Source organism: Oncorhynchus masou, chromosome 20, assembly GCF_036934945.1.
Source record: "Oncorhynchus masou masou isolate Uvic2021 chromosome 20, UVic_Omas_1.1, whole genome shotgun sequence".
Lineage (NCBI taxonomy): Eukaryota > Metazoa > Chordata > Actinopteri > Salmoniformes > Salmonidae > Oncorhynchus > Oncorhynchus masou.
This window is the reverse complement of record NC_088231.1, coordinates 5193268-5220117: the sequence shown is the minus strand read 5'-3', so window position 1 is coordinate 5220117 and position 26850 is coordinate 5193268. Positions and strand designations below refer to the sequence as shown.

The window sequence follows — 26850 nt, the reverse complement described above, 5'->3', positions numbered from 1 at the left end:
GTTGCTTTAAGTGAAAAAGTGGAAGTGAAAAATATTTAATTGTATTATTTTTTTCATTGATCTACGCAAAATTCTCCATAATGTCAAAGCAAAAAAAGAAAATTCTACAATTTTTTTTGTAATTAATAAAACAATTAAATAACTTAAATATACTTGTTGCATAAGTAGTCAAATTTGGCTTAGCAAATCACATAATACGTTTTATGGACTCTCCCTTAGTGAAATAACAGGGGTTGACATGACTTTTGAATGGCATACCGAGAACATCTGTAAGGTCCATCCGTCAAGTATTGATTTTCCAGCACAGCTTAAACTACAAAGACCAGGGAGCTTTTCGAAAGCCTCAAAGAAGGGAAGTGATTGATAGATGTATAACAATAACAAATCAGACATTGAATACATCTTAAAGCATGGTCAAGTTAATAATTATGCTGTGGGTGATGTATTAAACCACCCAGACGCAACAAGGATGCAGTCGTACTTCTTAACTGAGCTGCAGGACAGACCGATGGAAACTGCTTAGGGATGTCACCATGAGGCCATTGGTGATTTTAAAACCGTTACAGAGTTCAATGGCTGTATTGGGAGAAAACTGATGTATCAACAACATTGTGACCACACAATAATGTTGGATCTTTATTTGACCTCTTTCGTCGCAGGAGGAAGAATAAATATGTTTTATCGACCACAGTGGGCAGCTGGAAGTGATGTTTGTATACAATGCACACCATACCATACTGTACATTGTACCTTTTGTAGGTTAAGTGCAGGCTACAGCACATGTCATGTGAATTCGTTTGTGGTTTATAATTAATGAAAAATGAAAATCCAGCACACCGCTGTTCAAGCTCACAGGTGATCTTATTGTTACAACGTTTAGCTTGAAATAAAACCATTTGGTCGAAATTATAAATGTGTAATATCTGAAAATGTTGCTTTCTAACGCAAGACTATTTTACCCGAATACATCATCATGCATGATGGACTCGTCTCCCTGTCGCAGATGCCATGCCACAGTTTCCCTTAGTTAGAAGATTTAATCTGGAGATTTAATCTTTAATCTGTTTTCTCCATCTCTTCAGCTATTCCACTGATTTCAAAACACGATCCTCCAGAAAGTGGAGAGCGACGCTTATGCAGCTACACTACACGATATATTTAACATTAAGCCACATTCGACAGGATTACCAACACAGACTGACCAGCTAAAATAGACAGAAGCCTTCTATTTCTGTCAAAAAACTCATTTAGAAAATAAATAAAAAACGTTAAAATGGCTCTCCAGTGTACTCATGACTTGCAACAAACGCCCAGTTTCCTGAAACGGGTCACATTTATTAAAAATGTTCCAAAACTAAATCTTAACAAAACCGAACCAACCTCAAAAAGCACTAATCGCTCAGCACAACCTTGCACACATACAGTATGCCAGGGTCGGCATTGAGTTTGAATCGGGCACACTGCCTTTTGACTCATAAATTAATGTCTATTTTTTTATGCATTAATTATGCGTGGTTGCAGGGTTAAAACAGATACAATTCAAAGGATAATAGTTTAGTAATTTATTCTGAGTGGTTTAGGTTAGGGCCATGATTTGGGGAAGGCTTAAAACAAAATAACAAAATATGACATGCCCACTATCATCTGTTTCCATAGTATTGTGCATGGTGATCTTAGGCTTCTGTGCGAATCCACTAATTTGAAGGGGTGTCCACATATGCTTGTAAATATAGTATATATATTTTGCATTTAATATGTATTTTAAATTGGAAAAGAGATGTTAGGGGTGTGTACGTGAGGCGAAGTCAGGTGCAGGAGAGCAGAGTATAGTAAACAGGTGCACTTTTAATTGTGGTTCAAAAACGACAGCACATAAAAACATAAACGTGCCAAAATCACGGAACATAATAAAAGTATGGCACCTGACAATATCCACATAACAATAAACAATTACAGACAAAGACATGGAGGGGAACAGAGGACTAAATACATGCAGTGTGATTATGGAATGAAAACCAGGTGTGTATGGAACAAGACAAAACAAATGGACATATGAAAAAAATGGAGCGGCGATAGCTTGAAAGCCGGCGCCCCCGAACAAGGAGAGGAGCCGACTTTGGCGGTAGTCGTGACAAGAGGCCTACGTCTCCATATGCCTTCACTGTAAAAAATAATTGTTAAATTAACTAAACATGGAAAGAAAGAGAACTACTCTTTTTCAGGGACTCACAAGGCTTATTTGAATGTCCTGATGCAGCATAAAAAAATAATCTGATTGGTCAACTTATAGTTTTGACTTAAATCTGCTTAAAAATCTATGGCAATACATGAAAATGGTTGTCGAGCCATGATCCCCAACACCTTGACAGAGCTTGAAGAATTTTGAAAAGAATAATAGGCAAATATTGCACATTCCAGGTGTGCAAAGTTCGTATGAGGTTTACCCAAGAAGACACAGCTGTAATCGCTGCAAAATATGTATTGACTCAAGAGGTGAGTACTTATCTAACCAAGATATAGTGTTTTATTTGTCATTGGTCAAAAAATAACCGGGAAAAAAATTCCACTTTGACATTAGAGTATTTTGTGTAGATCGTTGACAAAAAAGACAAATCCATTTTAATCCCACTTTGTAACACCTTCAAATGTGAGGAAATCCAAGGGAGGTGTAGACTTTCTATAGGCACTGTAAAGTGGCAGTAAAGAAAGAACAGTGAACTTTGAACCTACGTCAGAGCAGTTTGATTATTTTAGTACTACAATATATTCCCCACCAGAAAAGACAGATATTGTAGAAATATACAAATGCAATCTGAGTGGGTGGTTGAGAGCTACTTTATGAATTATATTAGTCATATCATGTATTAATAATCTCATTTAACATTGCTCAAATTATTTTTAAAGTCTGGTGGAGAAGGATACATGTATTGTTTGTATAATATAACAAAATTGTAGCTGTACTTACCATGATTATTATTTATGTGTATAAATTGCAAAATTACATTTTGTTTTGTCCACATAATACTTAAAGAAATTAAATTTTATTAGCCCATGTGGGCTAGGCACCAGTATTGGTGTATGTGAACAGAGGTGATAGTTATATATATAAGTAAAATACATTTGTTCCTGAGTGCATGGTCTCCTTCAATTCTGAGATTGTGAAATCAAAATCCTCTTTGGCTTTATATTTGAACGATAACGTGATAGTGAGAATAACTTTGTTCTCCCTCTATCTTTCCTCACAGTCAGTAATTTCATATTCTCCTCACAAACAAAACGTCTCTGTCTCCGGGGGGGGGGGGGGTTCTACTAAGCCATATGGAATTGCTTTAAGAAGGTCATATCATTGATAATTTAGCTGTTTGATTTTTAATTTTAAGACCCCTTGACTCAACCCCCCCACCCCAAAAAATTGTTGATGAAAACAAAGTGTGGCCTTACTGATATTAGCCCATTAAAAAATGCATTGAATAAGAGATTCACAATGTGGAACAATAAATAGTCCCCAACAAAAATCTAACAATGTCTGTCCTATATCTGAGCGATATGAGAAAGATCAGGAATTATGTGGTATTTAAAAATATATATATACTTTTTTTTAAACTTGTATTTAACCACACATTTTTGGCAGTAAACAGTCTCCATATATACTGTACTTCCATACATTTTTTCAACTGGCACCGGGGCACCTTCAGGTGAGTCTTGTAAGGCCTGTGGGCATCCTAGTGTACCACAACCGACATGTACATGTTCCTGAAAGTCCTTTGCACAGATGAGTCATATTATTGTGGATCCCCAACTGCTCAGATGCTACAGACAAAAGTTTGGAAATCGGCCGTACTGACTTGTCAAGTCCTAATACGCTTGTGGGGGTCGTAGAGCAAAAGGGAGTTTTTAGGCCAAACCGTTAGGAAGCTATAGACGATTTAGTGAGAAGACCGATTTTCGGGATGTCTCATGGTCTGACAAACGCTGGTCTAGCTCTGTCACCTTTCACCGCAGATGCGGAAGTGTGACACAGGCGGAGGAGGTGAATTGAGATGCATCCAATGCAAAAATATATATCTCTAGCTTAATTCAGGGCTAAGCGTCCCTAGCCGGTGAAACTGGAGGGCACGCAATTCAAATAAATAATCATAAATATTATGGATATTAAACATTTAGGTACAGTTGAAGTCGGAAGTTTACATACACTTAGGTTGGAGTCATTAAAACTCGTTTTTCAACCACCACACTAATTTCTTGTTAACAAACTATAGTTTTGGCATGTCGGTTAGGACATCTACTTTGTGCATGACACAAGTAATTTTTCCAACAATTATTTACAGACATGTTATTTCACTTATAATTCACTGTATCGCAATTCCAGTGGATCAGAAGTTTACATACAATAAATTGACTGTGCCTTTAAACAGCTTGGAAAATTCCAGAAAATGATGTCATGGCTTTAGAAGCTACTGATAGGCTAATTGACATCATTTGAGTCAATTGGAGGTGTACCTGTGGATCTATTTCAAGGCCTACCTTCAAACTCAGTGCCTCTTTGCTTGACGTCATGGAAAAATCAAAAGAAATCAGGCAGGACATCAGAAAACTAATTGTAGACCTCCACAAGTCTGGTTCATCATTGGGAGCAATTTCCAAATGCCTGAAGGTAGCACATTCATCTGAACAAACAATAGTATGCGAGTATAAACACTATGGGACGATGCAGCCGTCATACCACTCTGGAAGGAGACACGTTCTGTCTCCTAGAGATGAACATACTTTGGTGTGAAAGGTGCATTTCAATCCCAGAACAACAACAAAGGACGCTATGAAGATGCTGGAGCAAACAGGTACAAAAGTATCTATATCCACAGTAAAACGAGTCCTATATCGACATAAGATAAAAGGCCGCTCAGCAAGGAAGAAGCCACTGCTCCAAAACCGCCATACAAAAGGTAGAACTGAAAAAGCGTGTGCGAGCAAGGATGCCTACAATCCTGACTCAGTTGCACCAGCTCTGTCAGGAGGAATGGGCCAACATTCACCCACCTTATTGTGGGAAGCTTGTGGAAGGCTGTCCGAAACATTTGACCCAAGTTAAACAATTTAAAGGCAATGCTACCAAATACTAATTGTGTGTATGTAAACTTCTGGCCCACTGGGAATGTGATGAAAGAAATAAATGCTGAAATAAATCCTTCTCTCTACTATTATTCTGACATTTCACATTCTTAAAATAAAGTGGTGATCCTAACTGACCTAAAACAGGGAATTTTTACTTGGATTAAATGTCAGGAATTGTAAAAATTTGTTTAAATATATTTGGCTAAGGTGCATGTAAACTTCCAATTTCAACTGTACATATAGGTGTATTATATCGGTTGAAAGCTTAAATTCTTGTTAATCTAACTGCACTGTACGATTTACAGTAGCTATTACAGTGGAAACATGCTATGCGATTGTTTGAGGACGGCGCCCCACATCAAAATATTTTTCCACCGGCACAGGTTTCATAAATTCACAAATAGCAATGAAATATTCCTCTGATTTGTCATCTAAAGGGTCCCAGCTATAACATGTAGTGTTGTTTTGTTAGATAAAATCATTCTTTATATCCCAAAAAGTCTGTTTAGTTGGCGCCATCGATTTGAGTAATCCACTCGTTCAACATGTGGAGAAAGGAATGCGAAAATGTAGCCCTAAACTTTGTTTCAACAAGTCAAAATACATTTCGATCTACTCCTCAGATACCCTAAAATGTAATCAAACTATAATATTTCTTACGGAAAGAAGTATGATTTTAGCAGGTGCGTCCTGTTTTCATGGCGCCAGCAAACATGAATTTCCAAGACTGTGTCCCTGTACTGAAGCGGATATTTCTTATTAGTTTTGGAAGTTACAAGCCTGAAACTTTGAACATAGACTGTTAACACCCCGTGGAAGCCATTGGAATTGCATTCCGGGAGCTAATTGTCAGTATGACCTTATACTTGCCATTCTAAGAGGATGGTCTCTCTCAACAACAACAAAAACATCTGGTTGTTTTTTCTTTGGATTTTCCCCTATCATATCTGTTGTGTTATATTCTCCTACATTTTAACATTTCTACAAATTTCAAAATGTTTTCTTTCCAATGGTACCAATTATATGCATACCCCAGCTTCAGGGCCTGAGCAACAGGCGGTTTACTTTGGGCATGTCATTCAGGTGGAAATTGAGAAAAAAGGGGCCTAGCCCTAAAAAGTTTTAAACTAACATATTTATGGTGATTTTTTAAAATTATGCAAATTAGATTCTCACGGGGGCGAGGACATTGACCTTAGGGGGTAGGAGGGACCTGTTTAGCATTGCACCAAATGTTAGAATGAAGACAATATCAGGATATTTCTCACACAAAATTTGTAATGGGAAAATACTAATACTAGTAATTTCATGACACCAGGGTCATGGTTACCTAACTCTGCTGTAGTGTACACACTCAAAAAATAGATACAAGTTTTGTTATGCTTATTTAATCATTCACAAGGCAACAAGTATATGACAAATGTTTTAAAGCTGTTTGGCCCTCATCAAACAATAGACTAATGAGTTGAGGTGTTGCTCTGGATTATTTCAAAGTTTGTTGTGTCAGCTGACCTGTAAAATTATGTCCACAATTTGCAGTATCTTCAAAGTCAATGTGTACCTGTAGACTATGGCAACAGCACTGTGGTTTTTATAAAGTCATTACTGTCTACAATATCAGGATGTTTAACGAATGTTTTATGTACACAATGTCAACCATTCAGAATTCAATAATTTTGTAGACAGACACTTTATTTTACATCAATAATCTTACTGCATGTAGAACACTATACATTGTTGTGAAATCAAATCACATCAAAGTAAAAGATTTCATGTGCACACGATACAGCGTATTGTACACAGCACAACAGAATGCATATTTACAAGCTCTCCTTTCAAACAGCAAAATATTTATGAAATGTTCAATTGAAAATAAGTGAAAAAACAGAATAGGAACACTATGTCAATACAAATAAGAAGAGAAGAAAAAGAAAAGACCCGCACACTGCTCTTGCTAGTATCACTGGCCTTTATTAAGCTTTACGTATCGGCCTCACGGCCACCGCAAGAGCTTTAAACCCCATATAAGCTAAAGGTAAAGAGGTCATCTGACTAGAAAAGCACTGTATAGTTAAAACAATTTAGTTTATGTATTTTTGTAAAGCTCGGATATGTAAAAGCTTCATAAAGAGCAGTGATACTAGCAAGAGCAGTGTGCAGGTTTCTTATTTTTTTTCTCAGCTTATTCAACTGTTACCATGCACCCGCAACAAAGATAGATGTGTGAGTGCCTTTTGAATAACAATAAGTAGGAAGACACAAAAGTACACCAGTATATCTCTGCACATTGGATAAATCGTTTTCAGTCTGACCAACGTCCCACAGACATCTGCATGTCCTTTCACTACTTTCCGGAGTTCAGCTATCCAGAGTCATGCTACACTGAGGCGGAACAAGATACGTTCCACTGCACCAGGGTACAGAGAGGGATGAAAACAGAGATGCTTTCAAATCTACCACATTTCACTAAGTCATCCCATGTTTGCTCCATGCATCATTATATCACCCTGTAAAATAAAGTACATTTTGGACATGATCTCTGTTTTCTTTGTCTTTACATTAGTAAACGCTGCATTAGACAATGGATAAAACAGATGACTCAATCACAATGACATTTTAGGTTGAGTTTGGGAGAGATGATGCCTCTCTCTTTTGGTTTTGTTGCTCATACTTGCTGTAACAAGTCTGATCTTTCTGGGCCAGTAGTCCTTAAATGATCTATTAATGTATAGCCTACCTAATGTATTGCCAAATTTAAGGAGCAGGGAGGTTGAAACTTGGTCTTGTTGGGGAAGGTTCCTTGTTCCTTGTCAATCATTTGCTTATTGGTGCAATCAGAAAATATCTTTAAGGAAATCAATCAAACCTTTATTAATGCAATTGCAGACAGATGTTGCAGACAGACAATGGCAACATAGCACACGTTTTTTTCCGAGTAAGTTCTGCAACATAAAAAAGGTCAACGTTGCCTTAATATGCTTGCAGTCAACCCCTAGTGATGTATCTGCCTAAGTCAACACCTTCTACTCATGAGACCAAGCCCATGCACATACAGTTATAGAAACCTGCAGGAGAGAATAATAGTTCCACTGTTTTCTAAGGGCTCAGCAGCAATTCTCCGCTCCTGTGTGGCTTACAGTGATAGGTCTGACTTGTCTCTTGTCTCTTTCACTCCCCTGCAGGGTTCTGTGTCTATGAATCTCTTTTAGCTCCGAGGCTCTTTCTCACAAACACCCTGTTTTGACTGCAATAACTCACACATCTCTCAGACCATTTCTTATAAGAGGCAGAGACTAGAAAAGAACCGCGGAACAGTATTTAAACCTTATTAATGCATATATTGCTCATCTTTGGTCCAGCGCCCTATAAATGTAGTGGGGGAGGGGTCTTATAGCCCTTCCCCTTCTATTAATACAACAAAAGCATAATCAATTATTATAATACATCAATCATTTGGTGCAGCCCCTATCATGACCCCAAGGTGACCCCGTCAGCAAGACAATAACCCCAAGCACAAATCATAATCCACAAAGAAATGGTGGATTGACCACAAAATCAACATTATGCAATGGCCATCTCAGTCTCTGGACTTGATCCCGATTGAAAACCTGTGGTTTGAATTGAAGGGGGCAGTCCATAAGAGCAAACAAAGGATATCAAGGATCTAGAAAGATTCTGTATGGAGGAATGGTCTAGCATCCCTCCCATTGTGTTCTCCAAACTCATAAAATATTTTAGGATTAGGCTCATTGCTATTATCCTCACACGAGGACGATGCTGGAGTATTGAATACATTTTTGCCAATCATTTTTACCCCATCTTTTTGACATGTTTTTGTATTACAAAAATCGACTTCTGAGTATTAGTTTAAAATAATATAAATTAACTTTTTAAGCATACAATATTGCTCAGTATTTGTAATTTATTTATATACAGACTTTTTTGCCCATCTTTATCAAGGGGGACAATAATTTAGGACCCGACTGTAGTAGAATATGATTTACACTTCAGTGGAGGATGTTATTGTGATAAAATATCGACATATATTTGAACATCGATACAACTGAGTGGTATTGATTAGGATTTCAAGTAACATTTTCAATTGACATTTATAAGTGTTTAATTTGATGTGTGCATTTAAATGTATGTCTTACAATTTTTTGTTAGTGTCTCAGTTATAATGAGCTTTTAGAAGAAACGGAGGGCCGATTACACCCCCATTCACATCAACGATGAACCTCGGTGTCCACATCACTAACAACCTATCATAGTCCAAACACAGCAACACAGTCGTGAGGAGGGCACGACAACGCCTCTTCCCCCTCGGGAGGACAAACTAATTTGGCATGGGCCCTCAGATCCTCAAACGTTATACATCTGCACCAGTGAGCGCATCTTGACTGGCTGCATCACCGCTTGGTACGACAACTGCTTGGCGTTCGACCACAAAGCTCTACAGAGGGTAGTGTGGATAGCCCAGTACATCACTGGAGCCGAGCTCCCTGCCATCCAGGACCTCTACAGCAGGCGGTGTCAGAGGAAGGCCCTAAAAATGGTCAAATACTCCGGCTACCCAAGTCATCGACTATTCTCTCTGCTACCGCACGGCGAGCAGTACCGGAGTGTCAAGTCTGGGACCAAAAAGGTTCCTGAACAACTCCTACCTCCAAGCCGTAAGACTGCTGAACGGTGAATCAAATAGCTACCCGGACTATTTGCATTGAACACCTTTTTTTATGCACTGACTCTCTTGCACAGGCTCTATACACACTCACTGGACTCTAACCACACACTACACTGACACTCCAACACATACACAAACACACACACACACACACACACATGCATATTGATCCCACACACACAAACTCCTTCACACTCTTCAAATATACTGCTGCTACTCTGTTTATTTATCCTGATTGCCTAGTAATTTTTTACCCCGGCCTACATGTACATACTGTATTAACTCAATTACCTAAACTCCATCGTACCCCTGCACATTGACTCGATACCGGTACTCCTTGTATATAGTCTCATTATTGTTGTTTTACTATGCAAATATATATTTTTTGCTAATTGTTTTCTTTTTAACTCTGCTTTGTTGGCAAAGGGCTCATGAGTAAAAAAAATCATGGTAAAGTCCACACCTGTTGTGTTTGACACGTGACAAATAAAATTGGATTTGATTAAACAGACTATTTTTTTTATTCAGTCATGTCTAACATGATTATTATTGTGGGAAGTTTGCACCTTTGTCATCTACAATCATTTAATTGTGAAGGGAACTTGGTCGAATCCAGGGCTAAATACAGCAAAGAATGTGTTAGAGCAAGATGACACGTCAGCAAAACTGTACAGATGTACTCCTGAATCAGCATCATAAAAGGAAAGACTCTGTCTGTCACAATCTAAGAACACTCCCAGTGTTTCCAGGTTTTCACTTCCAGATAATTGTGTTGGAGGGTCTGTAGAGACACAATAACCTTTTCCCTTTTTATAGCGAAGAACCCAGAAACCATTCTCAGGGTTTAAGGGGACAATAGCCTTGTTAACCTGGGCTGCGTCTGTGGTGGTTACCCCAACATACCATGGCTGTTTACACTTTGAATCCACCACCACTTCCCAGTATATCTGTCCTGAGCTGAATTTGTTCTCACTAAGGACAAAGTAAGCTGTGGAAGCTTGATCTCTTTCTTTTTTACAATGAACCATCTTTTTACTGCAAGACACAAATTGCGAAGAGTGAGCAGTCAGCGGGTCCAAAGTGACGTCCACTAAGAGAAGAGAACAGGGTTTAATTCAAACATTCACACACATGGTTACTCATTGGATTGTGTTATATTACTACACCTGCTATGTGTAGTATGCTAACACTATATGGCAGTGCCTTCAGAAAGTGTTCACACCCCATGACTTTTTCCACATGTGTTACAGCCAAATAGATTCAATTGAAATGTTTTGTCACTAGTTTACACACAACACCCCATAATGTCGCAGTAGAATTATGTTTTTTGACATGTTTACAAATTAAAAAAATAAAATAATGAAAGCTGATCTGTCTTGAGTCAATGAGTATTCAACCCCTTTGTTATATGGCAAACCTGCATAAGTTCAGGAGTAAACATTTGCTTAACAAGTCACAGAAGTTGCATGGATTTTTGAATGACTACCTCATCTCTGTACCCCACACGCACAATTATCTGTAAGGTCCGTCAGTCAAGCAGTGGATTTCACACACAGATTCAACCAGAAAGACCACGTCGGCTTTCCAATTCACCTGTACAGGCGTCCTTCCTAACTCAGTTTCCTAGGAGGAAGGAAACAGCTCATGGATGTCACCATGAGGCCCATGGTGACTTTAAAACAGTTCAAGTTTAATGGCTGTGATAGGAGAAAACTGGGGATGGAGCAACAACATTTTAGTTACTCCACAATACTAACCTAATTGACAGAGTGAAACCTGTACACAATATAAAATATTCCAAAACATCCATCATGTTTGCAACAATGCACGGAAGTAATACTGCAAAATGAACAAGACAAAGCAATTCACTTTTTTTTTCATGAATACAAAGTGTTAGATTTGAGACAAATCCAATACATTTGCTGAGTACCACTTCATATTTTCAAGCATAGTGGTCGATGCATCATGTTATAGGGACTGTCGTAATCATTAAGGACTGGGGTTTTTCAGGATAAAAAAGAAACGTAATGGAGCTAAGCACAAGAAAACCTGGGTCTGCTTTCCACCAGACACTGGGAGATGAATTCACCTTTCAGCAGGACAATAAGCCAAATCTACACTTGAGTTGCTTACCAAGAAGACAGTGACTGGCCGAGTAAGTGGTTTTGACTTAAATCTGCCTGAAAACGGATGGCAAGACTTGACAATGGTTGTCTAGCAAGGAACAACAACACATTTGACAGAGGTTGAAGAATTTTGAAGAGAGTAATGTGAAAATATTGTACAATCCAGATGTGCAAAGGTCTTAGAGACTTACCCAGTAAGACTTACAACTGTAATCGCTGCCAAAGGTGATTCTAACATGTGTTGACTCAGGACTGTGAATACTTACACTATATATACAAAAGTAGGTAGACACCGTTGTAGGATGCCACCTTTCCAACAAGTCAGTTTGTAAAATTTCTGCCCTTCTAGAGCTGCCCCTGTCAACTGCAAGTGCTGTTATTGTGAAGTGAAATGACTAGGAGCAACACCGGCTCAGCCGCGAAGTGGTAGGCCACACAAGCTCACAGAAAAGGACAGCCGAGTGCTGAAGCGTATACATCTGTAGTCGGCTGCAACACTCACTACTGAGTTCGAAGCTGCCTCTGGAAGCAACATCAGGACAAGAACTGTTTGTCGGGAGCTTCATGAAATGAAGGCTAAGATCACCATGCGCAATGCCAAGCGTCGGCTGGAGTGGTGTAAAGCTCACAGCCAATTGGACACTGGAGCTGTGGAAATGAATTCTCTGGAGTGATGAATCACGCTTCACCATCTGGCAGTCCGACGGACAAATCTGTGTTTGGCGGATGCCAGGACAACGCTACCTTTCCCAATGCATATTGCCAACTGTAGTTTGGTGGAGGAGGAATAATGGTCTGCGCCTGTTTTCCATGGTTCGGGCTAGGCCGCTTAGATCCAGTGAAGGGTAAACTAAACGCTTCAATATACAATAACATTCTAGACGATTCTGTGCTTCCAATTTTGTGGCAACAGTTTGGGGAAGGCTCTTTCCTGCTTCAGCATGACAATGCCCCAGTTCACAAAGCGATGTCTATACAGAAAAGGTTTGTCGAGATCGGTGTGGAAGAACTTGACTGGCTTGCACAGAGCTCTGACCTCAACCCCATTGAACACCTTTGGGATTAGTTGGAATTCCAAATGCGAGCAAGGCCTAATTGTCCAACATCAGTGCCCGACCTCACAAATGTTGCTAAAAGGAAATAGGCCGCCACAGAAATGTTCCAATATCTAGTGGAAAGCCTTCCCAGAAGAGTGGAGGCTGTTATAGCAGCAAAGGGGTGACCAACTCCATTTTAATGCCCATGCGTTTGGATTGAGATGTTTGACGAGTTGGTGTCCACATACTTTTGATCATGTAGTGTATGTACTAAATTACATATTTTTGCATTTCATTTTCAATACATTTGCAAAGACATTTGAAAACTGGTTTTCACTTTGTCATAATGGGGTAATGTGTGTAGATTGGTAAGAAAAACATATATGTAATCCATTTTAAATTCATGCTGTAACACAACAAAATGTGGAATAAAGGAATTAGAATTTATGTCTCCCCACTTCTAAAACCAAAGTAACAAATCTGAATGACTGTATATAAGGTGAAAGACTTGTTATACCTCTGATTTAGCTAATAAATACTTTGAGGGAAAATGGACTTGATGTGATTGGACTATGTTGTTGTCTCACCTAGCTATCTTAAGATGAATGCACTCATTTTAAGTCGCTCTGGATAAGAGTTTCTGCTAAATAAATACAATTAACATCAACATCATCACAATATTACATCATTATAAGTATATAAATAATACTACATTCATTCATTTAAGGTTTGTAAAGATTTTCCATTTACCTTTTGGAAATGATTCTCTCAGTGCAGTTTGGGTAGCACTTTCTGCCCAGAGTGAAACATATTTTGGACTTTATTGGGATGTACCATTATTTTATGTTGTGTTGGTCAATTAATGCTGCCTAAAAAACTGTGAATGATTTTGCATGTATGTTTGATTAATACATTTTAAAAAGAAGAGAGAAAAACACATTTTGTAAAAAAAATAAATAATTACCTTTCAGGAAATATTCTGTCTGTGTTGCTTTTTCCATATTTGTTTTCTTTACACCTTCTATCCAGAATGAAACAGATGATTAATACAATGTATTTACTGGCAAATGAGGTATTTATTTTATAAGTCAGTTAAGAACAAATTCTTATTTTCAATGACAGCCTAGGAACAGTGGGTTAACTGCCTTGTTCAGGGGCAGAATGACAAGTTTGTACCTTGTTAGCTCGGGGATTCGAACTTGCAACCTTTCGGTTACTAGCCCAACGCTCTAACCACGACGCTACCCTGCTGCCCCCTTTCAAGGTTTAATATGAATGCATTTCAACTCTACTTACCTTCAAGAAGATTTGCCTCTTCTATTTAATGGTGACCGTCAACAAACAAAAAAAGGTTTGAAAGTTAAGTTATTATGATGTGTAGAAATACAACAAATAGACTTGTAGGAATAATGAATTCATACCTGCTGGCCTCTCATTAGACTCGGTTTCACCTGAAATCCAATGACACGCGAATATCAAGATATTGTACGTAATAAAACAGTGTTCTCATGTTTCCAGTGTTAGACATAACCATCATTACACGAATAGACAACACACAGTACCCTCTGCAGTGTCATTTTTCTCTGATGTTGACAACCTGATGAACCCTGTGAGAAGGGGGAAAAGAAGATACTGTCAAATAAAACCAAAAGAATTACAATAGAGATGGGTAGTGAATGCTTGATCCCTACAATAGTATCTGAAAGGTTCAAATGCAACACTTGTGGATGAAAGCGCCCTGAAAAGCAGAGCCTAAATGCCAAGCGCAAATACTATCATTCACACTTTATGTTTTTGAGTTCTCCGATCACTAATTAGTATCACAGCTGGAATTTTCATGACTTGAATTAATTTAAACAAATCAGTTGTGCACACCGTTAAATATTGGGAGTACAAAATGTCTCCTTACACGTGTACTCAGAAATATGCCCAGGCCTAGTCCCTAATTTTGAATATTGGCTTTGGGGAAGCTCTGGATTTTCCAGCTTGATGTGAGATGGTTCATCAACCTGAAAATGGTCTGTGTGCCTGGAGAAACTGTAATCCATAGTTCAGTTTTCGGTAAACAGCCACTACAAATTTCAGCTAACTTTATCCACCGCTAGCTAACAATCAATGGATGTCAAAGGGCAATTGTGAAATATTTTTTAATGGCCAAATCAACTGAAATCAACTATATTGTTTTGATGTTAATATAAGATCATTAGACTTTTTTCAAAAGTACATTGCACTTGTTTGTTAGCTAGTGGTGGCTAAAGTTAGCTGAATTCTTTCAATTTCATGCCCAAATCAACCTGAGGACAGAGATTGTGTATCTCAATGGCATGGTTTTGAAGTTGAAGTCTGCCATTGAATTAAATAATACCATCTTGTTAATATACCTGTTTTTTTGTTCCAGACGAAGAGTCCAATTAGAGTGAAGATTGCTAGTAGATTGATGAACAGTAATGTCATGAAGGCACCAAGGCTCCAATGTCCTGTAGAAAGGATGGATAAACCACTTCAACTTTAAGAGAACATTCAGCGCCTTGCATAAGTATTTACACCCTTACACTTTTTATTCAGCATGGAATTACATTTGATTTAATTGTAAAAAAAAGAAGTAATACAAATAAACATTTGTAATTGTTACCATCTACAAAAAATACACTGTAATGTCTGAGGGGGGTGAAAACGTTTGTACTTAAAAATATATATAATTTAGGGGGTATATCAGCTTTAATATTTCAAGTGTTCAAGTGAGAAGGATTACATTAGGAAGAAGTCCAAAAAACAGACTTTCTGAGCAGTATTTGTAATAATGACTTCAGAAACCCTTTTGCAACGGTGTTATACCTGTCCTGACGAAGACCCTTGTAGAGTTGAAATGTTGTACTTCTTTCATTAAACACAGATTATCATTGTTTAACCCTTGTCTGTCTTACCCATTATCAATTCATAAATTTTGATTTGCATACTGCCAAATTGGTACAAGTTCATCTGGAAAAGCACCGACTCCATCAGCCAGCCAAGGTAAAAGTACATTTGAACTTGAATTTACATAAGGTGCTACATTGAGTGAACCGACTGAAAGAGTTCAATATTGAGATATTAAATGTTAAGGTATTGATAACCTTTTCTGAGACATTCACCTTCCATTGGAGCTCTTGGCATGACTCTGCTCTCTCTCCTCTCCCCAGACAGAGAGACTGTACAGGAGAGCCAATCTGAGTCTGATGGAGAATACAGCAGCCAGCTATTGACACTCACCAAGCCCTGAGGATCTGAAACAGAAAGAGAGGCAGGTATAAACACAGCCATTTATTATATGGGAAAGACACACACACACACACACACACACACACTTGTAGATAGCCTTCTTCAGACTGATTTGGCATGTGTAGTGATTCTACAAGTAATTACCAGCAGTGTTGAGTACTTGCTCATTTCTGATCTCTGTCCCCTCTTTGTTTCTCCAGGTGAGTTTAGGTTGTGGTGACCAGCCCTCTGATGAACAGGTGACGTTTACCTGACCTCCTCCTCCTCTTGCTTCAGCAACAGAGAGAACTGGTTGACTACCTGTTACTAATGGACAGATAAAAGGGGAGGGTGAGGACAAGCTATGATCATAGATTATTGGAATAGACTACTGTATCTCATGCATCATCATTTTCCTGTAAATTATCATTTTAAAAAAAGATACAAGATCATTTCTGCTACAATATTGTGAGTATTACGCCGGGTTGAGTGAATTGCATTGGCATTTCGGTCAATTCAGGAAGTACAGTGACAATTCCTATTCTCTTCAATGATTTTCAATTTGGAAAATGTGGAATTGGAATTTGGTTTACTTTCTGGAAATGAATTGGAATTGACCCAAACCCTGGTATTACACTATTTTTGGGAAAGTTGTAGTTTTGTGGACAGACCAAAAATGTCAATCCATTTTGAAGTGGTAGTTCACCCAAATTACACATTGGTTTCCTTACCCTGAAATCTGTCTATGGACAAGCTAAGACAGCAATCCATGCTTTGGTTTTGTATACCTGGCCACTGTCACCAAATGCAAACTATTTAGCAATTTTGGCCTATTAACCAATGCAAGTGAAGGAAACCAATCTGTAATTTGGGTGAACTATCCATTAAGTAGGACTGTCCCCAATTACTTACCATTCACTGTGAGGAGTACAATGGCTTTTTCATACCACTGTTCACTGCTAACATAGCACACATACTCCCCCCTGTCTGCCAGTGTGACCCTCTCCAGTGTCAGGGACACATTCCCTCTCTCCAGCCCCCCAGTTAGAGACACCCTGCCCTTGTACCGGGGGTCCACAGGGGCCTCGTGGATCTTGTGATCTTTGTACAACAAGGCAGTTGAGTCAAAGTCTTTGGCCCTGTACCAGCGCACCTCCAATGGCTCCGCATTGAAGAGAGGTGAAAGTTCACAAGATAAAGAAACGGATGAGTTCAACCAGGTCATGATTGGACCGTGTGGGACCGACAAGGTGAAGATTTCTGGGGTAAGAGAGAGAGAATGTGAGCGAGAGAGAGAGAGAGTGAGACTAATTTTCTTACTCAAGGAAATTGAAGGATAATATTTTTCTATTTATTAAGTTGAGACAGTTATGTAGAAAAAAATTGGATATTTTGCAGAAAACTAATAGCATATGCTCACCAGGACTTTGGACTACGATGGGAACGGTGAGAGCTGCCAGTATCATCACCCTCAAAGACAAACCTGTGTTGAAGATCAGTGTGATGACATTATAATCTTAACAGGGTATGCTGGAATAAGGAGTGGAGTAAGAAATCATGTCCTCTCTATTCATGGAATTTCTATCTGCAATTTCTATCTGCTGGCCCAGACGGCATCCCTAGCTGCGTCCTCAGAGCGCTGGCTGGAGAGTTTACTGACATATTCAATTGCCATCGCACTGCACACTGCCCTATCCCATCTGGACAAGAGGAATACCTATGTAAGAATGATGTTCATTGACTATAGCTCAGAATTCAACACCATAATACTCCCCAACCTCATCATTAAGCTCGGGGCCCTGGGTCAGAACCCCGCCCTGTGCAACTGCATCCTGGCTTTCCTGACGGGCCGCCCCCCCTGGTGGTGAATGTAGGAAACAACACCTTGCTGATGATCAACACAGGGGTCTCACAAGGGTGGGTGCTCAGCCCTCTCCTGTACTCTTTTTTTCACCCATGACTGCATGGCCATGCACGCCTCCAACTCAATCATCAAGTTTGCAGATGACACAACAGTAATAGGCCTGATTGCCAACAATGATGATACTACAGGGAGGAGGTGAGGGGCCTGGGAGAGTGGTGCCAGGAAAATAACCTCTCACTCAACATCAACAAAACAGGGGCAATCTACCTGCCCTCCAGGACACCTACAGCACCAGATGTCACAGAAAGATAAATCAAGGACATCAACCACCTGAGCCACAGCCTGTTCACCCCCCTATATCATCCAGAAGGTGAGGTCAGGACAGGTGCATTAAAGCTGGGACAGAGAGACTGAAAAACAGCTTCTATCTCAAGGCCATCAGACTGTTAAATAGCCATCACTAGCCGGCTTCCACCCGGTTACATAACCCTGCACCTTAAGAGGCTGCTGCCCTATATCCATAGACTTGAAATCACTGGCCACTTTAATCATGGAAAACGAGTCACTTTAACAATGTTTAAATAACGTTTACATACTGCTTTACTCATCTCATATGTATATATTCTATTCTATTCTTCTGTATTTTAGTCAAAGCCACATTGCTCGATTTATATTTTATATATTATTTTACTTTTATGTAAAGTACCAGTCAAAAGTTTGGACACGCCTACTCATTCCAGGGTTTTTCTTTATTTTTTATTATTTTCTACAATGTATCATAATAGTGAATACATAAAAACTATGAAATAACAAATATTGAATCATGTAGTAAACACAAAATGTGTTAAACAAATCAAAATATGCATTTTTATATTCTTACAAGTTGCCAGCCTTTGCCTTGATGACAGCTTTGCACATTTTCTCAACCAGCTTCACCTGGAATGCTTTTCCAACAGTCTTGAAGGAGTTCCCACATATGTTGAGAACTTGTTTGCTGCTTTTCCTTCACTCTGCGGTCCAACTCATCCCAAACCATCTCAATTGGGTTGAGGTCGGGTGATTGTGGAGGCCAGGTCATCTGATGAAGCACTCACTCTTCTTCTTGGTAAAATAGCCCTTACACAGCCTGGAGGTGTGTTAGGGCATTGTCCTGTTAAAAAACAAATAATAATCCCAGTAAGTGCAAACCAGGTGGGATGGTGCATTTTCGCTGCAGAATGCTGTGGTAGCCATGCTGGTTAAATGTCTTGAATTTGAAATAAATCACTGACAGTGCCACCAGCAAAGCTCCCCCACACCATCACACCTCCATGCTTCACAAAGCTGTCATCAAGGCAAAGGGAGGCTACTTTGAAGAATCTCAAATATATATTTGATTTGTTTAACACTTTTTTTGGTTACTACATGAATCCATATGTGTTATTTCTTAGTTTTGATGTATTCACTATTATTATACAATGTAGAAATTGGAAAAAAAACAAAGAGAAACCTGCCCAAACTTTTGACTGGTACCGTATATTGTGAATTTTTAGATACTACTGCACTGTTGAAGCTAGGAACACAAGCATTTCGCTACACCCACAACGACATATGCTAAATATGTGTATGTGACCATTACAATTTGATTTGATTTTTTGCACCCTGAAAGTACGTGACTGGTAAATTGGGGATACATCCCTGTCCACATTGTGTCTCAAAATGAAAACTTTATGTCCAGCCAATGTGCAGCAAAGACATTAATTAACATACCGTTAAAACCGTACAGTTGAAGTCGGAAGTTTACATTCACCTTAGCTACATACATTTAAACTCAGTTTTTTTTTACAATTCCTGACATTTAATCCGCATATAAATTCCCTGTTTTAGGTCAGTTAGGATCACCACCTTATTTTAAGAATGTGAAATGTCTGTCACGCCCTGACCTTAGATATTTCTGTTTTCTATATATTTTGGTTAGGTCAGGGTGTGACTAGGGTGGGTACTCTAGTTGTTTGTATGTCTAGGCTTTTTGTATGTCTAGGGGTTTTGTATGTCTATGTTGGCCTGATATGGTTCCCAATCAGAGACAGCTGTTTATCGTTGTCGATGATTGGGGATCATATTTAGGCAGGTCTTTTTCCCACTTTCTGGTGTGGGATCTTGTCTATGTTTCGTTGCCTGTCAGCACTAGTTGTATAGCTTAACGGTATATTCGTTGATTTTTGTTGTTTTTTTGTTCAGTGTTCATTCATTAAAAGAGAATGCACGCATACCACGCTGCGCCTTGGTCCATTCTATACGATGATCGTGACAATGTCAGAATAATAGTAGAGAGAATGATTTATTTCAGCTTTTCTTTCTTTCATCACATTCCCAGTGGGTCAGAAGTTTACAAACACTCAATTAGTATTTGGTAGCATTGCCTTTAAATTGTTTAACTTGGGTCAAACCTTTCAGGTAGCCTTCCACAAGCTTCCCACAATAAGTTGGATGAATTTCGGCCCATTCCTCCTGGCAGAGCTGGTGTAACTGAGTCAGGTTTGTGGGCCTCCTTGCACGCACACGCTTTTCCAGTTCTGCCAACAGATTATGTATAGGACTTGAGGTCAGGGCTTTCTGATGGCCACTCCAATACCTTGACTTTGTTGTCCTTAAGCCATTTTGCCACAACTTTGGAAGTATGCTTGGGGTCATTGTCCATTTGGAAGGCCCATTTTACGACCAAGCTTTAACTTCCTGACTGATGTCTTGAGATGTTGCTTCAATAAAGCCACAATTTTCCATCTTCATGATGCCATCTATTTTGTGAAGTGCACCAGTCCCTCCTGTAGCAAAGCACACCCACAACATGATGCTGCCACCCCCGTGCTTCACGGTTGGGATGGTGTTCATCGGCTTGCAAATCTCCCCCTTCTTCCTCCAAACATAACGATAGTCATTATGGCCAAACAGTTCTATTTTTGTTTCATCAGACCAGAGGACATTTCTCCAAAAAGTACAATCTTTGTCCCCATGTGCAGCTGCAAACCATAGTCTGGCTTTTATATGACGGTTTTGGAGCAGTGGCTTCTTCCTTGCTGAGCGACCTTTCAAGTTATGTCGATATAGGACTCGTTTTACTGTGAATATAGATACTTTTGTACCCGTTTCCTCCAGCATCTTCACAAAGTCATTTGCTGTTGTTCTGGGATTTAATTGCACTTTAAGCACCAAAGCATGATCATCTCTTGGAGACAGAACGTGTCTCCTTCCAGAGTGGTATGACGTCTGCATGGTCCCATGGTGTTTATACTTGCATACTATTGTTTGTGCAGATGAACGTGGTACCTTCAGGCATTTGGAAAATGCTCCCAAGGATGAACCAGACTTGTGGAGGTCTGCAATATTTTGTCTGAGGTCTTGGATGATTTATTTAGATTTTCCATTGACGTCAAGCAAAGAGGCACTGAGTTTCAATGTAGGCTTTGAGTTTCAATCCAGGCTCAGAAGCTTCTAAAGCCATGACATCATTTTCTGGAATTTTCCAAGCTGTTTAAAGACACAGTCAACTTAGTATATGTAAACTTCTGACCCACTGGAATCTTGATGCAGTGAATTACAAGTTAAATAATCTGTCTGTAAACAATTGTTGGAAAAAGACATGTGTCATGCACAGAGTAGATGTCCTAACCAACATGCCAAAACTATAGTTTGTTAACAAGACATTTGTGGAGCGGTTGAAAAACTAGTTTTAATGACTCCAAACCTAAGTGTATGTAAAACGTCCAACTTCAACTGTCGATCACATGTGATGCTGAACTTTGCACCTTCAGTTCAGCACTTGTGACAGTGTCATTAAATTGTACTACTGCTACTGTACCCTGTGAAGGGACATTTAAAAAAGCACACAATGAAAGATATTGCAGAAAAATACATCTAGCCTTGACTGATCCTGCTTGGATGAATGATCAAGTAAATGCTGATTAAACCTCCATAAGAATTATTCTTATTCTACAGTAGGAAGTTCAGCCTCTTTTTTTTGTAAATATACAAATAACTCACTAAGTCAATCAATAGAATATCAAAACATGTCTTTGTAAATAACATTAAGCCAAGGGGAGGAGAGGAGGAAAAGTATGGTGAAGTACAGAAGATACAACATGCTTCAATCAAAGGCAGTTGCTATATGGTGAAATTCATTTCTACCTGAACGCATCATTCTTCTTCAATTTCAAGTCGTTGTAACATACATTTCCAGGTGTTGCGACATCAAACCTCTGTGGCTTTGGAATGCACTGATATTCCTATAGATTCATGACCAGCTAGCATATCACACCGTATTTTGTGTTCCGCTCTGTAGGAGAGAATGAAGATAGAACAGTTTATCCACTCCCATCTGTCTACTCCCTCTGTTTATTGTATTGTCTTAACATATAGTCATGTGACAGGGCAAAGGCTTTGAATTGATCGGAGAAACACTATGGATGTTTTGTTTGTAAAAACAACAAGTAACACCTACTTCTTAGGTCATCCATCTAGTGAACTTATGTTAGGAATAGTGAACTACACTAAGGTGCCATCTAAAACCTGAAAGGGTTATTGAAGATCCTTTTTTTGCTTGCAAGTAGAACCCTTTACACAGAGGGTTCTACAAAAAAAAAAAAAAAGTTCTACCTGGAACGAAAAATGGGTCTACCTGGAGCAAGAAAATGTTTATGCTATGGGGACAAGTGAAGAACCTTTTTGGTCCTGTGGAGCTCAGTTGGTAGTGCTTGCAATGCCAGGGTTGTGGGTTTGATTCCCATGGGGGAACAGTATGATTTAAAATATATATATATATATATATTATGAAAATGTTTGCACTCACTACTCTAAGTCACTGTGGATAAGAGGGTCTGCTACATGACTAAAAGTGGTTAGAGCGTTGGGCCAGTAACCGAAAGGTTGCTGGATCGAATCCCCGAACTGACAAGGTAAAAATCTGCCATTCTGAGTGGGGTGATTAAGGAGGCCAAACCGATAGTTTGTGGGAAGGTTCTGATCTTTGCAAATACAAAATTCAGTAGGAGAAAGTCTTGAAATATAACTCACTAAATGGGGATTTGGTGAAATGTCACATTACCGGTGCCCTGTCTAAACTGAGAGGATGCCACTGGGATGTCACTGGAAATTACCATGAAATAAGTTAAGGCTTCCCTGAAAGGAGGAAAAGTTATTGATGCAAAACGGAAGAAAAGCAAAAAGAGTGGCAGTCCAGTGGACCCTAAAACCCTGTTACAATTTGAAGGGAATCTGCCGCATAGGATGCATCTAGGATCACTTGGTCATCCAGTTAGAGAGTAGGTGCCACTTCCAAGTGCCAACGGATGGGGCGTGTTGCTAATGTCTGCAACGGTAAAATGAGACGTGCAAAGTGTGGTGGGGATCACGAGTATGGGAAATGTGGGCTTGATACTAAAGTTAAATGTTGTAACTGTGACGGAGAACACAGTGCAGCATATGGAGGATGTGAAATACAAAAAAAGTCATGGAAGCAGAGAGGTACAAAATTACAAGCAATGTATCCTAACTGAGGCTGTTTGGAAAGTAATAAACTTAGCGTTGAAAATACTCCAGATACAACATAACTAGCCGCTCCGAGAACGCCAGTGGAACCTCAGCCGGTTGTTAATGAGATATGCGAGCATAAATGCTCGATCACAGAGGAAGACTTCCTGTCCTTCGTGTGCAGGGTGATCAATTCGACTGCTCCACATAAGGGCAGGACTGCACAAATAAAAGAAGTAGCGAAGGCAGCCAAAGACATTCTGGGGATTTCTGAAAGTTACCAAGAAATGATACATCGGATGCTGAGCCAAAGTTCAAGTGATGATCCGGATAATACATAGTATTGTGGTGTTCCTTATTGTTCAATGGAACGATAAGGGTTTGATCGCCAACGGACAGGAATTGAAGAGGACTACGTATGATTTAGATGTTTGACAGGACGTGGCGTGAAACATGAACATGGTTTTAACCTCAATTGGATTATAATTATTCCTTGTTTTATCTTTGTGGGAAGTGATAGAACGAGGGTTCACAAAGAGCAATTAAAGGTTTCAAATAACATGAATGTGTGGCAGTGGAGATTTGTAGAGGAGGAGGTAATATCACATTGTTTAATTACTATAATCCATGTAAGCCCATCTCTATCTGTATTAGATATAGTTTCAAACAGAGCAACAGCAGACGCTCTAGGACGTGCGTTCGCAGCCGTGCATAAAGTTGACAATCTAGGTGATGAATGTAAAAGACGTAAGGAAGAAAAGCCAAGAAGATATAAGTAAAGCATGAAGATTTACTGTATTCCGTAAGAGGTTTGATTCTGGAGAATCACTGGAGGCTGAATTCACCAAGTTTGAAATAACGAGGTCTTTGGAGGGGTGTGGTTGCACTGCTCGAAGTGAGGATCCATTATGCTACATTATGTTTCAATATCTGCCTACGGAAGATTTGGGAAAGAGTTTGAGTTTACTTAACAAAATATGGAGGACAAGAGTGCTATCAGGATGGAAACGTGATGTGGTTCTGCCTTTTGTGAAGCCTGGTAAAGATCCATCCAGTCCTGCTAGTTATAAACCTATTTCACATAAATCAAATCTGTAAATGAATGTAAAAGCTGATCGTAGGTAGATTGATGTATTATTTGGAACATAGGGGTGTATTTAGTCCATACCAGAGTGGATTCAGAAAAGAAGGACTACCCTTGATGCATTAGTTAAAGTTACTACTGAGGTGACCAAAGCCTCGGCATTGAAGGAAGTTTGAAGGAAGCATATGGTACAATGTGGTGGGCAAGTGTACTGATTAAATTGAATGGAATGGGATTTAGTGGGAGAATGTATAACTGGATTTATTGTTTGACCGAAACTTCCACTTATGAGGTGGAAAATATGAGGTGGAAAATGGAACTCTACGGGGTAGTGCTGTTAGTCCTATCTGATTCATGTTGACGATTGACAATATCTTATTGGACATAGTATAGGGGTGGCATTATATGCAGATGATGGTGCAATTTGGAAAAGGGGAAGGAATATTCCTTGTGTAATGGAGTAAATGCGTGGTGCTGTTGTAGCAGTAGAGGAATGGTCCTTATCATGGTTTTCAAGTTATCTTTGCCTAAATCTTGTCATACTGTATGTTGTTCGCTAACAAAAAGACTAAGGAATATGTCAGTGTTCAATTATATGGAGAACTAATGGAAAGGGTAACATAATTAAACCATTTGTGGCTTTGGATTGATGAAAAGCTTACATGGAGACATGGTACATGTATTGAGACTAAATGTAAGTACAGTAAGTAGTACATCTTATGAAGACAATAGTTGGTCATGATTGAGGGGCAAATTTGACTTAATATTTATCGTAATTTGATGAGATTGTCCATAGATTACGAGTGCTTTGTATATGGTTCTGTGGCCTTTACGTCGTTATTGCAAGCGAGGGCACTCAGGATGTGCGATGGTGCATTTAAAACTACACCAGTTGAGGCTTTACAAGTAGATAATGGGGAAATGCCACTATCCCATAGAAAAGTTAAGCTAGCCATGGCATACTTGGCAAGACTGAAGGGTAGTACGGTAGATCATCCTACACTGACAAGATTGTTGGGAATATGAACACTATCAAAAGAGGGGTTTTGGCCCAGAGATTGGAAAAAGGGTTGATGAATATGGAGTCAGAGATGTCGTTATAGGGCCATCTGTGGCAATAGCCATTTTTTATAGTACCAGGAAATCTGTACAGGAGATAGTGTCATGTAATGGGAACAGAAAGGATGAGGTTATGTTTTGTAGGATTAGATTAGGGCATACAGGATTGAAATCAATATTTTCTCTGGTAGACATGATCTATCTGGCACCCTGACAAACAATAACTTCAAGTCAAAACCGTTACAAAAAAAATGGCATACAGTTGCTGTACAGTGCACGAACCAGACCACTAGGTGAGGGTGTTGCACTGAAGGACAACATGATCTTAATCCATTTTCAGTGTAGTACCCTTCCTATGAATTGGCACCGTTTTTTTTCAGTTTGAGTCTCCCCAACCACTTAGATCTTAACCACCCCAGGGGGCTCATTTATCAAAGGTGCGTGTGCACAAAAAAATACCCTAAACCTTGCATGCATCCAATGTCCCACAAAGGTTGGTATTTTTAAATGTTGAATTTGATGGGAAAGTGTGCATGTTTCCACGCTAATCTCAGACCATGCGTACGTACACATTCTAGTGGTTAATCAACTGTATTGCAAGCAAATATTGTTATTTTATGCACAGGAATTATAATAATGGGTGTCTAATAAAAACATTTAAAACGCAGGCCTAATGATTAAACAGATGCATTTGCCATTGGTAAGATTACTTAGCAGCATGTTGCCTAATATATTTATTTTACTTGTATTATATACTGTGTCTTCATAAAGTATTCACACCCCTTGTCTTTTCCACATTTTGTTGTTACAGCCTGAATTGAACCTGTATTAAATTGAGATGTGTCACTGGCCTACACACAATACTCTCATAATTTCAATGTAAAATTAAGTTTTTCATTTTTTTAATTTTTTTTTACAAATTAATAAAAAAGAAACATTGAAATGTTTTGAGTCAATAAAGATTCAACCCATTTGTTATGGCAAGCTTAAATCAGTTCAGGAGTAAACATTTGCTTAACAAATCACATAATAACTTGCGTGGACTCACTCTGTGTGTAATAAGTGTTTAACATGATTTTTGAATGACTACTTCATCTCTGTACCCCACACATACAATTATCTGTAAGGTCCCTCAGTCGAGC

At 39.0% G+C, this 26850-nt stretch overlaps 2 protein-coding genes across 2 annotated transcripts; both read right to left on the bottom strand.

The window, feature by feature from the left end:
- Window positions 1–6830: 6830 nt before the first annotated feature.
- LOC135506749 (butyrophilin subfamily 3 member A1-like) lies at window positions 6831–16215 on the bottom strand. Its single transcript, XM_064926101.1, has 8 exons — window positions 16091–16215; window positions 15341–15436; window positions 14522–14566; window positions 14381–14410; window positions 14256–14276; window positions 13924–13980; window positions 13710–13751; window positions 6831–10886 (listed from the first exon to the last, which is right to left on the bottom strand). The coding sequence occupies exons 1-8, from the start codon at window positions 16110–16112 to the stop codon at window positions 10378–10380; spliced, it is 822 nt and encodes a 273-aa protein (XP_064782173.1). The 5' UTR covers window positions 16113–16215; the 3' UTR covers window positions 6831–10377.
- A 132-nt stretch (window positions 16216–16347) lies between these two features.
- LOC135506460 (butyrophilin subfamily 1 member A1-like) lies at window positions 16348–22368 on the bottom strand. The gene is made up of 4 exons (XM_064925842.1): window positions 22225–22368; window positions 17617–17679; window positions 17109–17456; window positions 16348–16523 (listed from the first exon to the last, which is right to left on the bottom strand). Exons 1-4 carry the CDS (start codon window positions 22235–22237, stop codon window positions 16348–16350), a joined length of 600 nt encoding a protein of 199 aa, XP_064781914.1. The 5' UTR covers window positions 22238–22368.
- Window positions 22369–26850: the final 4482 nt, after the last annotated feature.

Bases quoted from the DNA above. Each gene is read 5' to 3' on its own strand.
- LOC135506749 (XM_064926101.1), bottom strand. From the start codon at position 16,112: ATGCCAAGAGCTCCAATGGAAG. The intron at 14,411-14,521 runs GTACTGTGTGTT...ATTGGATTTCAG, and splicing joins GAAAAATGACACTGCAGAGG to GTGAAACCGAGTCTAATGAG. The intron at 14,277-14,380 runs GTATGAATTCAT...ACCATTAAATAG, and splicing joins GTCTAATGAGAGGCCAGCAG to AAGAGGCAAATCTTCTTGAA.
- LOC135506460 (XM_064925842.1), bottom strand. The intron at 17,457-17,616 runs GTGAGCATATGC...CTCTTACCCCAG, and splicing joins CATCGTAGTCCAAAGTCCTG to AAATCTTCACCTTGTCGGTC. The intron at 16,524-17,108 runs GTAAGTAATTGG...TCTGTCCATTAG, and splicing joins TGTACTCCTCACAGTGAATG to TAACAGGTAGTCAACCAGTT.